The sequence below is a fragment of the Typopeltis vanoorti genome, chromosome 3 (assembly GCF_054136105.1).
Source record: "Typopeltis vanoorti isolate ZY-2024b chromosome 3, IOZ_Tvanoo_1.0, whole genome shotgun sequence".
NCBI lineage: Eukaryota > Metazoa > Arthropoda > Arachnida > Uropygi > Thelyphonidae > Typopeltis > Typopeltis vanoorti.
Window position 1 is genome coordinate 152,115,652 of NC_143551.1, and position 14,750 is coordinate 152,130,401.

The following is a 14,750-nucleotide window of genomic DNA, read 5'->3' on the forward strand; positions in this document are numbered from 1 at the left end:
ACTGGACAATGAGACTTATTTGTGCCTATGGTCCCACAGAAGGTTCTACTAAGGTAGAAGTGGAGGAATTTTTTGAGGAGCTTTAGGGAAAGATACTGACACAATGAAAAAGGAAAAGTTGGTCCTTATTGGGGATCTAAATAGCAGAGTAGGAAATGATTGTGAGACATACAAAAATATTTTAGGAAAATTTGGAGAAAAGAGCAAAGCTAATAATAATGGCAAATATCTGTTGGATTTCTGCTCAGGACATGGACTGGTTATTACTAACACCATGTTCCAACATAAAAATGTGCACAAATTCACATGGAGAGAAAAGGCAAGGAATAAGAAAAGTCTCATTGACTATGATGAAAAGCCAAACGGCTATTTTTTTCTGGCGAGGTTGATATAAGTTAAGGGGATAAAAATCCCTTATTGTTTTTCAGCCAGTAAACAAAACTACGATCGAAAACTACGATCTGTAACGTTTCTTTGCCGATGAACTGTCAGCGTATCCAAGCGTAAGTGACCACTTGGTAGTGCCACACCACGGCAACTCGTATAGCAAAAGTATGTAAGTTTTCTTCACTTAAACTCTGATATTCTAGGTCTAGCTACTCACTGATGAGACCTCAAAAAAAAGGTTGAAACCGGTCTGGGTAGTGACCTCTCCTCATAATGTAAAACAGTACAACATCTCTTAAGAGCTGTGTGTTTTACATTATGAGAAAATATCAAGAACAGTGAGGGATCTTGCTCCACCTTTGCAATGAGTTGCCGTGGTGTGGCACTACCAAGTGGTCACTTACGCTTGGATACACTGACAGTTCGTCGGCAAAGAAACGTTACAGATCATAGTTTCGCTTACTGGCTGAAAAACAATAAGGGATTTTTATCCCCTTAACTTATCTCATTGACTATGTTATTGTTGATAGTGATGTTTTCTCCCTGGTGCAGGACACCAGAGTGTACATAGGATTTGAAATAGGAAGTGATCACTATTTAGTCTTGAACAGGATAAAATTGAATTTCATATTGAAAGAATAACATGTAAGAAAGTTTTAAAGAGAATAAAAGTTGAGCAGCTCTCAGATGTGAACCGTAGACTAAAATACACAAAGATTATTGAAGAAAAAATGAAAGAGTTTGAGAACAGAACCAAACCTTGGAGATTCAGTGGCAAGCTTTGAAGAAAACTAAGAGTATCAGAAACAAAGGGGTAGAGTTTGATGCCTTAGTCAATAGGTTGGGACCTCAGATTGTAGGCATTAGTGACACCACCTGGCTATCAGAATCAGACATACTAACTAGTATCGAGTGTAAAGAGTACACAGTTTTTAGGAAGGATAGACAGGAGAGGAGGAGGTGTGCTGCTAATGATATTAGATGATTTGAATCCAGTTAGAGTTGAGACCTACAAGTGTAGTAGTACTACTACTAACAGTATTTAATGTGGCAGTGAGTTTGAAGTCATCTGGCATGGGGTACAGCCTAACAAGATCAATTACATACTGCTGTGTTGTTCAGACCTGGTGAATCGGTTGCAAGTGATGAAGAAATGCATCACCAAATAGACAAAATGAGCGTGAAAAGAGTAATCATAATGAGAGAATTTAATTATCCAAATATTGATTGGGTAGCAGAAGAATCTCACGAGAAGAATAAAAATACATTTATCGAGCTGTTGTGAGACAATTTCCTAAAGCAGCATGTGACAGAATGAACTCCAGGGTAAAGAGTGTTGCATTTGATTATAGTGTCAGAGGACGTTTCAGTTAAACATGTAACTATTCTGAAAGAGAAGGAAAAGAAGGGGTAGCCATAGTATTCAACACTAAATACGAGGCTAATCTTCTTCAATGGAAGGCAGTCTGGAGTAGGGTTGGGTAAATATGAGAATGGGGAATTGGACAATGAGACATATTTGTGACTATGGTCCCACAGAAGGTTCTACTAAGGTAGAAGTGGAGAAATTTTTTGAGGAGCTTTAGAGAAAGCAACTGACACAATGAAAAAGGAAAAGTTGGTCCTTGTTGGGGATCTAAATAGCAGAGTAGGAAATGATTGTGAGACATACAAAAACATTTTGGGAAAATTTGGAGAAAAGAGCAAAGCTAATAATAATGGCAAATATCTGTTGGATTTCTGCTCAGGACATGGACTGGTTATTACTAACACCATGTTCCAACATCAAAATGTGTACAAATTCACATGGAGAGAAGAAGCAAGGAATAATAAAAGTCTTATTGACTATGTTATTGTTGATAGTGATGTTTTCTCCCTGGTGCAGGACACCAGAGTGTACAGAGAATTAGATTCTCTGTACACTCTGAATTGGAAGTTATCACTATTTAGTCTTGGAGCAGGATAAAATTGAATTTCATATTGAAAAGAATAACATGCAAGAAAGTTTTAAAGCGAATAAAAGTTGAGCAGCTCTCAGATGTGAACTGTAGACTAAAATACACAAAGATTATTGAAGAAAAAATGAAAGAATTTGAGAACAGGAACCAAACCTTGGAGATTCAGTGGCAAGCCTTGAAGAAAACCCTGATTGATTCAGCCAGAGAGGCATGTGGTGAGGTAGTCTGCAATGAAAGAAAAATCAGAACTCCATGGTGGACACAGGAAGTTAAAGAGGCAGTGAAGGAAAAGAATAAAGCATATCAAAAGTTCCTGGCAAATAAGTCAGCTTTTTCTCTTAAAGAATACAGAGACAAATGTAAGAAAGTGAAACACTGTGTATAATTAAAGTCATGGGAGGACTTTGGCAAGAATATAGAAAATAAATATCAAGAAGGTGGCAAAATATTCTGGAGGCTGTTGAAGAAGCTTAGGAATGGAGTAAAGAATGCTGTAAAAGGAGTTAGAGATGATAAAGGTGACACGAAAACATGAGAAAAAGATATCCTTGAAGTATGGAGTAATTATTTCGAATGTGAATGAGCTATCAAATCTGCTCCATTTAGCAAGAATGATCATGCAATAATCATGGATTTTGACCAGCCATGTGAGTACTTCTGTGAGGAAAAGTGATCAGTACTATTTGGCCACTGATCAAGCAATGAAAGAATGTATTCAGACATTAAAAAGCAATGTGTAAATGTATTCCAAAGGTCAAGAAGTTAAATAAGATTGAAGAAGGGAGTTGTTATGGAGATGGTATAAGATGGAAGATAATAATCATCTACAGAATGAGCAACATTTGGCCAATCAGGACAAGAAAAATCCCAGAGTTCTTTCAATAGGTGGCCAGTAAAAAAGAAAGAAAGATTAGAGGATGACTAATGAAAATGGTAGTATTGTTGAAGTATTTAATGAGCAATTTACCAAAAGTATTTCATCTTCATATGTGTCATACTGAGAGCTTTCACAGCTTACTCGGTTTCTACAATATTCTTTGGTTGGAAAGATCTAGATTCAAAAAATAAAATACAAACAACCTTTATCCAGGGCATATGGAGGTGGAAGAGTTTACTATCTGGAAACGTGAGTTTTTTATCCTGCAAGAGACAAACTGGCCAGAAGCACACACAACTGACAGCCATAATACACTATGCAGATAGGATTCACAATCCTATTGGAGCATTAATCAGATTTCAATGAAGCCAAGGTACTTGGCCATGAAAGGCCATTGAGCCTAACATGCAAGGTCAAATTGAGTGTGGTATCAAGTAGAACTTGAGTGATAAAAACAATAAAAGGTGAGTGAGCAGGAGGTCTATGAGGAATTAATTAAGCTCAATATTAATAAGGAATATCACTCAATGTAATATCACTGTGTTCCAGTGAATGTTCCAATGCAATGTCCCAGTGAATTAAGAGTCCTGACATACTTATTTAACAAGATTTGAAATGGGACAAGTCTGAAAGAGTGGAAGAAGGATTGATTTCGTCAAAGAGGTGAAAAGACTTAAGACAGAATTATAGGCCAATTTGTGTATCTGAAGTTGTAGTTAAAGTGTTGGACAGCTTGGTGAGGGCAAGGATCCAGGTCAGGTTTAATAACAGCAGTTCCATGGTAATCAGTATGTATATATTAAAAGGTGATCTTGTTCAGTAAATCTACTTATCTATTACACAGCCAACTCTCACTGTAGTAAACAACATTATAACAAACTCGCTATAACAAACTAACAAAAAAAAAGTCCTGATTGAAGTACTATAGGCACAATGCTAATCTAAGAAAATTCACCATAGCAATTCTTCTCTATAATAAACTAGTCATCCTATGGTGACAGTAAAGTAAACTTAATTGTGTAGATCTCACAGTACATCACTTAAGGATAATTATCAGAAAATGATGATGATGATATATTAATTATGCTGATCAAACAAACTTTTATTTTTGTAACTGAAATTAATTTCAATAATCTAATGCATTACAAAGTGTATATGCAACCCAAAAAAGTAATAACTGTTTCATGCTGTGATAACAATTATCTACCTCCATTAAAATTATATGCCATCTAAATGAAATTTGTGCATAACTTTATTTTATCATATTTTTTTTCAAGATCAACAAAGCTCTGTTATTACTACTACAATTATTATTATATAGATACTACCATTTAGATAATCTTTAGTTTGTATTCTGCAAAGCAGAGGCAGCATGGTTATTTGTTTGCTAACTAATGTCCCATAAAACAGTACTATGATCTACTCTTCTAACAGCAAGTTTACAGGACATTTTTTTTTTTAAATTATGACAGAGAGTGGAGTACAATAGAACTTGCAGGATCCAAATATGATATGTATTACATTGCTAGATAAACAGGAAAAAGAGTTCAGACTGATCTGGAAACATTATTTTGGTCACTTCAAGAATTTGTTAAACAAATAAAAAGTAGTAGCATCATAGCATCATATTGGGTGAAGAAAATCACCTATCGCCTAAGTATAATTATAATATACCTACCTGGGGTGATACTGTGTGATGGAAGCTCCTTTCCAGGCCAATATGGCATAAACTCACAAAGACTTTGGCCATAAAGACCAGTGTGGCAAGAATTTAATTTTAATTTTTGAAGACAAGTCCCTTTTCTTTGTAATTCAAGATCGGAATAACCTTCTTGAAGGCACCTTTATCATAAAAATAAAATGATAAAAATAAATTATATCAGTATAATAAGCAGGTCAATTTGTCAATTCAAAATATTTTTTTTTGTATGCTGAAATTTGTACATTATCTAGAGCGTATATCATCCAGGAAAAAAAAAAATGGATATTATTCCTAAAGTCAGTGTAGCAAATTTAGACATAATCAGTTACATGAAAGCAAACTCTCCTACTTGCCAAGTTTCAATCTGCATGGTGTGTAATTAATAGTGACATAAAGAGAATGCTAAACAGTACTGATTAGAGAGAGAATGCTAAACGGTACTGTTATGCTAAGTGTTAGTGAGCCTCATTTAGAAGATGCCAAAGTTTCTCATATAAGAAAAGACAACAAGGCTGTTTGGATTAGTTGGGTGTGAGAGTCAACCAAAACCTAGGTGAAAAGCATATAACTGTATCTGCTTAGAGTATCCTGCATCTTTGTGAACATTTCTTGAGATCTAGACAGTTGATGAATGCTCTTGGTTTTTTCCATATCCTCTCATCCTACAGTTAGTTCAGGAAGATCATCCAAGGTTTGTGAACAACTCTTGAGATCCAAAAAGTCATAGCAAATGTTCTTGGTTTTTCCAATATCATCCTATGGTTGGTATTTAGTGCACAGAACAAAACATGATCTGTCTTCTTTCAGAAAAGGCTGTAACTCTTGTGGTTGTGAAAGCATAAAAGGTTGCCTGTCAAAAAATAATGCTTCTTAAAGGAGCAAGATATTTATAAATATATCCCCCCCCACACACACACACATACACACTCTCTCTCTCTCTTTTAGAGGTGAAAATAAACAGGCAGTCATTTTCAGATCAGAAGGTAAACATTTTTATCATTGGTTTTTTTTTTCTCCCTGGTGGACACAGGAGGTTAAAGAGGCAGTGAAGGAAAAGAAGAAAGCATACCAAAAGTTCCTGTCAAATAAGTCAGCTTGTGCTCTTAGAGAATATAGAGACAAATGCAAGAATGCTAAACACTGTGTAAAACTAGCTAAACAAAAGTCATGGGAGGACTTTGACAAGAATATAGAAAATAAATATCAAGAAGGTGGCAAAATATTCTGGAGGTTGTTGAAGAAGCTTAAGAATGGAGGAAAGAGTGCTGTAAAAGGAGTTAGAGATGATAAAGGTGACATGAAAACATGAGAAAAAGATATCCTTGAAGTATGGAGTAATTACTTTGAAAAACTGCTAAAAGAAACAAGCAGTGATGACAGCACAGTGGTAAAAAACACTGACCAGGCATGCAGTCATGAATACATATCCATACTTGAAGTAGAAAAAGCTATCAAAGGCTTGAAATGTGGAAAGGCAGCAGGAGTAGATGATATTCGACCAGAAATGCTGAAGTATGGTGGTATAAGAGTCTTACAGTGGCTGCACTGCATAGTTCAGAAAGCCTGGATAGAGGGACGAATTCCTGATGATTGGAGTAGAGCTCTCATAGTATCCATATATAAAAAGGGAAATAAAACTGCATGTGAGAATTACAGAGGTATTTCCCTACTGAGTATTCCTGGCAAGATCTATGCAAGTATACTTGAGAAACGGTTGAAAAGAATTGTGGAAGAAAAGCTTGGTGAAGAACAAGCTGGATTCAGGCCAAATAGGGCTGTCAGGATCAGATCTTCACTTTACGACAAATAGTCGAGAAAGCATGGGAATATAACAAAGATCAGTATTTAAGTTTTGTCGATCTGGAAAAGGCATATGACAAGGTGCCAAGAGAGAAGCTATTCAATACGCTGCAGTTATATGGTGTCAATGGGACATTATATCAAGCAATACTTAGTCTTTATTTGAGTTGTAAGTCAGCAGTTAGAATTGAAGGAAGTACAGGAAGATGGTTTAATGTTAAATCTGGTGTGAGACAAGGATGTACATTATCCCCTCTGTTATTCATTATCTATATGGATCACATTATGAAGGAAAGTGGTATTAAACATGATATCAAAATTGGAGATGTTAATGTCAGCTCTTTGCTCTATGCGGATGATGTTATACTTCTAAATAAATCCGCTACAAGTCTGCAAGATTCTCTGACTAAATTGAATAGCTGTTGTAATAGATATGGTATGAAGGTCAGCAATAAAAAGACAAAGGCAATGAAAATAGGCAGAATCATTGAAAATGTCAACTGTTTTGTGAATGGAGAACCTGTGGAACAAGTAAAACATTTCAGCTATTTAGGCACGATTTTTACTGAAGATGGTAAATTAAATATAGAAATAGACAACAGAATCAACAAAGCTGGTATGGTGGGAAGTCAATTGAATAAATTCATATGGAATAAGAGAGAAATTAGTCAGAACACTAAATTAGCTGTATACAAGACAGTGTTCAAACCAGTTTTAACTTATGGATCTGAGAGCTGGGTCAGAAGTAAAACACTTGACCAAAGACTAGAGACTTCAGATATGAGAGTCCTGAGAAAGATTATAGGCGTGAACAGATGGCATCAATGGCAGTATCATATTAAAAACGAGGATATTAGGAAACAACTTGACTTTGTCAGCATCCAGAAATGCGTTAGCAGAGTTAATCTCAGGTGGTATGGTCACTTAAACAGAATGGGCAAGGAAAGATTAGCAAAACAAGTGTTCTCTGCCAGGTTGGCAGGAAAACGACCGAGAGGAAGACCAAGATATAGGTGGATTGATACGGTACAAAGTGCTTTAGACGATAGAAATATAAGATCTGATAATATTGGAGTGTTGACAAGTAACAGACTGATTTGGAGGAAAATTGTAGATAGGAAATTAATAATGATGTAATTTTTTTCATGTAGTACTATCATATCCTGTACACCCCTTGAGGGTATATGGCAGGAATTTGATGATGATGATGGTTTTTTTTTACAGGATTATAGCAACTTTTTTCCATTTAAACAGCAATTATCATTATTGTCTCATTTGCCGTGCTTAGATATGTCACTGTTTTGGGTATATCTGTCTGTCAACTAAATGATAAATATAATCTATTCTTGTTCTTCACTGTAGCAAGATCTTGCTTAGGCATCTGAGTGGATGATGCAGACTGAGATAATATTTTTATATTTTTCTTCACCTATGATGTCTTGTGAGCATATCACAATGATAATAAAACCCTGTGTGTGTGTGTGTGCGTGTGTGTGTGTGTGTGTGTGTGTGTGTGTGTGTGTGTGTGTGTGTGTGTGTGTGTGTGTGTGTGCGTGTGTGTGTGTGTGTGTGTGTGTGTGCGCGCGCGCACATGCTCACACACATGCACACCCAGGCCCAATTTATATGGGTTGGTTTCTGAAGTATCTAGAGAAAACAACTATAAATCACACAAATTACATATGAACTATCAGATTTTAAGCATTGCATTTTGTGAATGAAGAATTAAGCACATGATAGTTAGCATTAATTTTATGGTCTGTTTTTTGTCTCTTTGAAATATCTATGAGGCATTACTTAATCATTTTCAATAAACAAAGAGTGATCCAAATCAAGAACAGAAAAAAAGAAAGAAACATATATGAAGGGCTATAGAAAAAAATTACAATTACAAACTTTATATCAGACTTCAGATGATTTGCAGGAATGCAATAGAGATCTGCAATTAAAAATAGAAGATATTATGCAACTTTTTCATGAACATTTCCAGGACAATATTACAATGATGTTGCCAAAGCTCCCAAAATTCTATGGTTTTAAGTAGATTTTACTTCATAGGACATTATAGAAATTATTCTCCAATCAATCCAAAAGCTTTTTATAGAACCTTGACATAATTAATGAAAAGAATAACTGCTTGATAGTAAAAATGATGATTTAGCTGTATTGGCCCAAGTACTTTGACAGGAAAGAGTGGCCTAAAGATATTAACACTCATGCGACATCTAGTGAGATCAAAGTTAAAAATTTGTCAATTAGGCCTCAATTAAATGAAAGCGCTGCAATTCACAGTTTTTGGAAATACCTAACTGAAAAAACAGATTTCAAAAACCTGTTTCAAAAAGACATTTCGTGAATATTCTGAGCACAATACCAATTCTAAGAAGTGAATATGAACAAGGATTTTCAAAAGTGAATCAGATTTTAAGCAAAACCAGGGTTTCGTTGATAACAAAGATAATTGCTTTGTTATTATTTATTAAAACTGTAAGTCTATTGCTAACATGCTTTGATCGAGCAAAATGTGTCTGTAGCTATTTCAGACACATTAGTCAGCAACAGAAACAAATAGTAGGGAAAGAAGTCAACACAATGTGTTGGTTCAAAACTTAATAAAAATTTCGACCTTTTTTGTAAAAAATTATCATATACCTTTTCACTTATTTTTATACACCTGAACAATAAATTTATGCTTAATAAACTGTGTTTTAATACTTAATTTGTTGTATTAAGTCATATTCTAGGGGGAGGGGAGAGATATTCAGTTGTTTGCCGATGATACAAAACTGGGGAGGGCAATAGTTGATAAAGGTGATGTGGATATCCTGCAGGATGATTTAAATAAATTGACAGTGTGGGAAAATGGTTGTCAATTTAAAGTTGCAATATGTAAGGTAATGCACTTTGGGATGAAAAGATTACATACTTTGTATAATATTGATGGATTACAGGAAAATGACAAGAGAGATCTGGGGGTAACAGTGGACAGAGTCTGAAGTTCAGCAAACATATTGCAAAAGTTGGAAAAATAGCTCAAAAGGATTACTTGAAAGTTGAAGAACACATTAACAAGTAAAGATAAGGAGGTTATTATCCCTCTTTGGGCTATGAGAGGCATAGCCTCTAAGGCTATGATTTGGCCACATCTTAACTACTGTGCACACAGATCTGGTAATCTGGGTTTCTTGGAGATCAGAGGATGGTGGAGAGGATTCAGAGACAAGTGATCAAGCTGGTAACAAGGTCTGTGGAATTCTCCCTTTGAGGATAGATTAAAGGTGTGTGGGTTGTTGCTAAGTTGACAGGTGGACAAGAGGGGAACATAGAAACTTATAAGTTACTAAAGGGATTCTATAAGATTGACACAAAAGAAATCTTTCAATGCATGAGGAGTAGGAAAGAACAAGAGGTGACTCCCAGGAAGTGGTGTAAAAATATGGTTAGTAAGGGGGTGTGAGAACTAGGTACTTTGCTTGGAGAGTAGTGAATGAGTGGAATGGATTGCCAGAGGTAGTTGCAAGTGCCCCAATGATGAATACATTTAAGGATAGGTATGATAGGTATTGTGTGAACAATGTTTAGTGTGGGTCTCCTGTGATGAGTCTTTTGACTCCACAGATACCCATATAATAATAATAATAATCTTCAGCATCAAATTATAAAAGGTATCTATGATGTAACTGTTATTTTTAAATAGTGTGTAATTTTAATACAGTATAATAATTTCAATTTAATATAAAAAGACTGAAATTTCTAATAATTTTAAATTATAAATATAAAATAATTATCAACATAATAAATTTTACTGAATAATATCTAAAACTATATCTAAAACTATTATACTGTATTTGTAAATTTCAAAAACAGCACGTTGAAAAATAGTGTGAATGAAACAATAAACATAATCCTGATTATAACTTCTTACAGACTAACCTGTTTTCTTCTACTTCTGCAGTCTTTTCAATATTCAACAGTTCTAGGTGTTTTGTTACAAAAGATTCTAATGCCATCTAAGAAAAAGAAAAAAAAAATTTTTTTTGAAACAAAAAACATGGCACATGAATAATAATTTTTTTATTCTAAATTAAGTTCTCACATTTTTAATCTTTGCACATATAACATTTGTACATGTAGCATGTGATTGGACTGTTAAGAATAATAAGTAAAAAAAGTCTGGAAGTGAATAAAGACGTTAATATCTGTTATACATTTTTTGAAGAAGCTTTTGACTTTGTAAAATGGGATAAGATGGTGGAAGTAATGGAAAAGATCAGTATAGATTGGAAAGACAGAAGGCTAATTATTTCACTATAAATTAAGTTCTCACATTTTTAATCTTTGCACATATAACATTTGTATATGTAGCATGTGATTGGACTGTTAAGAATAATAAGTGAAAAAAGTCTGGAAATGAATAAAGAAGTTAATATCTGTTATACATTTTTTGAAGACGCTTTTGACTTTGTAAAATGGGATAAGATGGTGGAAGTAATGGAAAAGATCGGTATAGATTGGAAAGACAGAAGGCTAATTATTTCACTATATATGGGACAAACTGCCATGGTGAGAGACATATATGGTACAACAGAACCAGGTATCATTGGACGAGGAGTAAGACAAGGCTGTTCTCTGTCACCAATTTTGTTTAACATGTATTCCGAAGTAACGTTAAAAGAAGCACTGGAGAATTCAGGAGATCTGCAATATGATATGCAGATGACAAGGCATTATTATCAAATACTGAAACAGGACTACAACATCTGTTGAACCGATTACCGGAATCCTCTATCAATTATGGAATGAAAATTAAAGTAAGAAAAACAAAGATAATGAAAGTAGCATGGAAAGAGGCAAATATGGATATCAGAATAAATGGGGAATAAATTGAATCAAGTAAAGACATTTAAATATCTAAGAAGTGTGGTTAGCAGTGATGGAAGATGTAAAAGTGATATAAAAGCAAGAATAGCAATGGGAAGAGATGCCTTTAATAGAAAATGGAATTTATTCAGAAGTAAAATGGACAGAAACCTAAAGAAAAGACTAATAAAATGTTACATGTGGAGTGTTGCCCTTTATGCAGCTGAAACTTGAATATTGAGGAAAGAAGAAATTAAGATTTTGGAAAGCTTTGAGATGTGGATTTGGAGAAGAATGGAAAAAATCAAATGGATTTTTTCCATTCTTTTCCAAAAGATAAAATAACTAATGAAGAGGTCTTAAAAAGAGTAGAAGAAGAAAATAAGTCTGTTAAAGAGGATAAAAAGAAGAAAGGGAAACTGGATCGGACATATTCTGAGAAGAAATGGAATCATCAGAGATGCCATTGAAGGAAAAACAGATGAAAAAACACCCAAAGGAAGAGTAAGGAAAACAATACTACATGACATGCTGAATGGAGACAGGTACACAACCTTGAAAGAGAAGGCTCAGAACAGAAGAGAGTGGAAGGAAAGTTTTTGCTACTAAGAGAAGAACCTGCTCATTTGCAGAATACTTAAGAAGAAAAAGAAGAAGACATGTAACATAGATACACACACATCTTATTCACAATGACAGACATACAAAAAACTAGGTACTTGAGACAATGTCACCTTAGGAGATAAAATGTGTAGTAATTTTTGTCAGTCTCTAAGAATGTGTGCTGTTTGTTAGTATCACCCTAAGGAAATCACTTAATCTATCTTCTTCATGATAAAAATTTAATGGAGTGATCTAATGGAACACTAGGAAAACAGCACTGTTTCACTTCATTAAATTTTTAATGTAAGTTTTCCCAGCACTTAGGCCTTAACATACCTATCATGTTATCTCTACTGACATCATACCACAATGTTATATAAATTACAGAAAAGAGGATTTGTCTCATCTTCTATTTGTGATCACCTAATTTACAATTAGCTTTCTTTACAACAAACTTGTAGAGATCACAGGAAAGGTTTACTACAGAACAGTTCTGTGCCTACAGAGCTCTGGTTAGAACTTTTGTTCGTTATAGTGGTGTTTGATATAGCAAAAGCTGCGATCTGAGTAATATACAGTACCACATTATTTTAACATTACAAATATTACATCAGGTATGAGAATTCTACAAGTGGAGTTGATAATATATCCGCTCCTCAAATGACAGGCTGCAGTGTAAATCTCATCACAAGCATGGATGTTTGTGACTGTTTTTAGGTGGGCAGACCAGCATTCTGCTTAATGGAAGTCTGAAGAAGCTTGGAAAAAGTTCTATTTGGTGTCTAGAGAATTATGGTCAGCATGGGTTTGTTATGGGGAGGTCATTTTTTAGCAATCTGCTTATTTATTACAATAAGCTGACAAATTCACTCGTAACAGAACTGCACATACAATGGTATACTTGGATGTTTCAAAGGCCTTTGATAGACTGCCACATGACAAGCTAGTAGCAAAATTAAAACAGATGGATTTACTTTTAAAAAAGTATCACACAGCATCTTTTAAAATTATTATTATTATTTCAGTAACCTCGATGGAGTCAACAGGCTCATCATGGGAGGGATTTGATGTTATTTACACTCCATGCAATCACAACACACTCCAGCAATGCATTCCACTCACCAATAACTCTCCATCTACTCCTAACACCCTCCTTCACCACATCATTATACAACTTCCATTAATGATTCTCGTTCTTCCCATCTTAATGTCCACTCTTTTTATAATTCCTTCTGTATCAATCTGGTAGAATCCTTTAACTAACTTGAAGATCTCTATCATATCTCTTCTCTTCCTGCTATCCACCAAACTCTGTAATCCAATTCTTTTCTCAAATGCTCTGCATAACCAACACTCCAGAGTCTCAATATCACTTCGGTCATTTGTCTTTGGATCCTCTCCAGTGTTTCTACATCACAATGAAAACTAGATGACCAAATTTGGGCAAAATAGTCCATGTGGGATGGGACAATATCTTATATGGAGGCACCACTGCTGCCACCTCCTTATCCATACATGTCAGTGTACTTTTTATCATAACAACAATATGATGTGCAGGCTTTGCAAGGCTTGCAATGTGCCCTTGGTACTTTAGCTAACTGTCTGACATCACCCCAAGATCCTGAAGCTTATCTACTTCTTCCTGAAGTACAGCTCCATTAATACAGTACACAGTCTTATATCTCTATACCTCACCTTGCATTTATTAATATTAATAATTTATTTATTAATATTAATAAACTACAACCCCATTACATCACAAATAATAGCTATGTCATGAAATTAATTAAGCAATGATCAGACTATAGAATTAAGTAACAAGCACCACTGGCCAGCTCTACTTCTGATAAATGGTTCAGTTTCATTACAGAAAAACTGAAAATCTTTGGAATAAGGTAAAGATGAAGCAAACTGAAAATCTTTGGAATAAGGTAAAGATGAAGCAAAGGGTGATTAAGGACGACACCATTAAGCAAAATAAGCACATGCTTAGACAACCAAGGGAAGGGGCACCACAGAGTCTTTTTCCCTAGCTATCATGCCCTTAACTCAATTCTTTCACCGCAACACTCGACTTTAGTCAAATGGTTCTTATCTACAGTGTTCGACTTTAATCTGAATTGTTAAAAAAATGTTTTCTTTGGTATGGAGAGTGCCTAAAGTTTAAAAGTTTGAAAGTATCAAACATGCTGACTTAGAGTTCAGTATGTCACTGCATTTTCTCAACATTTTCTTGCATGAATTTCAGTATTTTTCTAAGCATTACAAATATATATATGATCCATATTCTTTTGTGGCTTTTTAAATCCCCCCCCCCACCCCCCCCCCCCCCCACCCCCCCCCCCCCCCACCCCCCCCCCCCCCCACCCCCCCCCCCCCCCACCCCCCCCCCCCCCCACCCCCCCCCCCCCCCACCCCCCCCCCCCCCCACCCCCCCCCCCCCCCACCCCCCCCCCCCCCCACCCCCCCCCCCCCCCACCCCCCCCCCCCCCCACCCCCCCCCCCCCCCACCCCCCCCCCCCCCCACCCCCCCCCCCCCCCACCCCCCCCCCCCCCCACCCCC

General features: G+C 35.7%; 1 protein-coding gene across 7 annotated transcripts in view; it reads right to left on the reverse strand.

Moving 5' to 3' along the window:
• The window catches only part of LOC150108661 (DNA-binding protein SMUBP-2-like), a 240,629-nt gene that overhangs the window by 198,585 nt on the left and 27,294 nt on the right, over nt 1-14,750 (reverse strand). For all 7 annotated transcript variants that reach the window (XM_090390909.1, XM_090390907.1, XM_090390911.1 and 4 more), the window contains 2 exons: nt 10,658-10,734; nt 4,901-5,064 (listed from right to left, as the gene is read on the reverse strand). In XM_090390909.1, the coding sequence (XP_090247035.1) occupies nt 4,901-5,064; nt 10,658-10,734 (241 nt within the window). The remainder of the gene's footprint in view (nt 1-4,900; nt 5,065-10,657; nt 10,735-14,750) is intronic.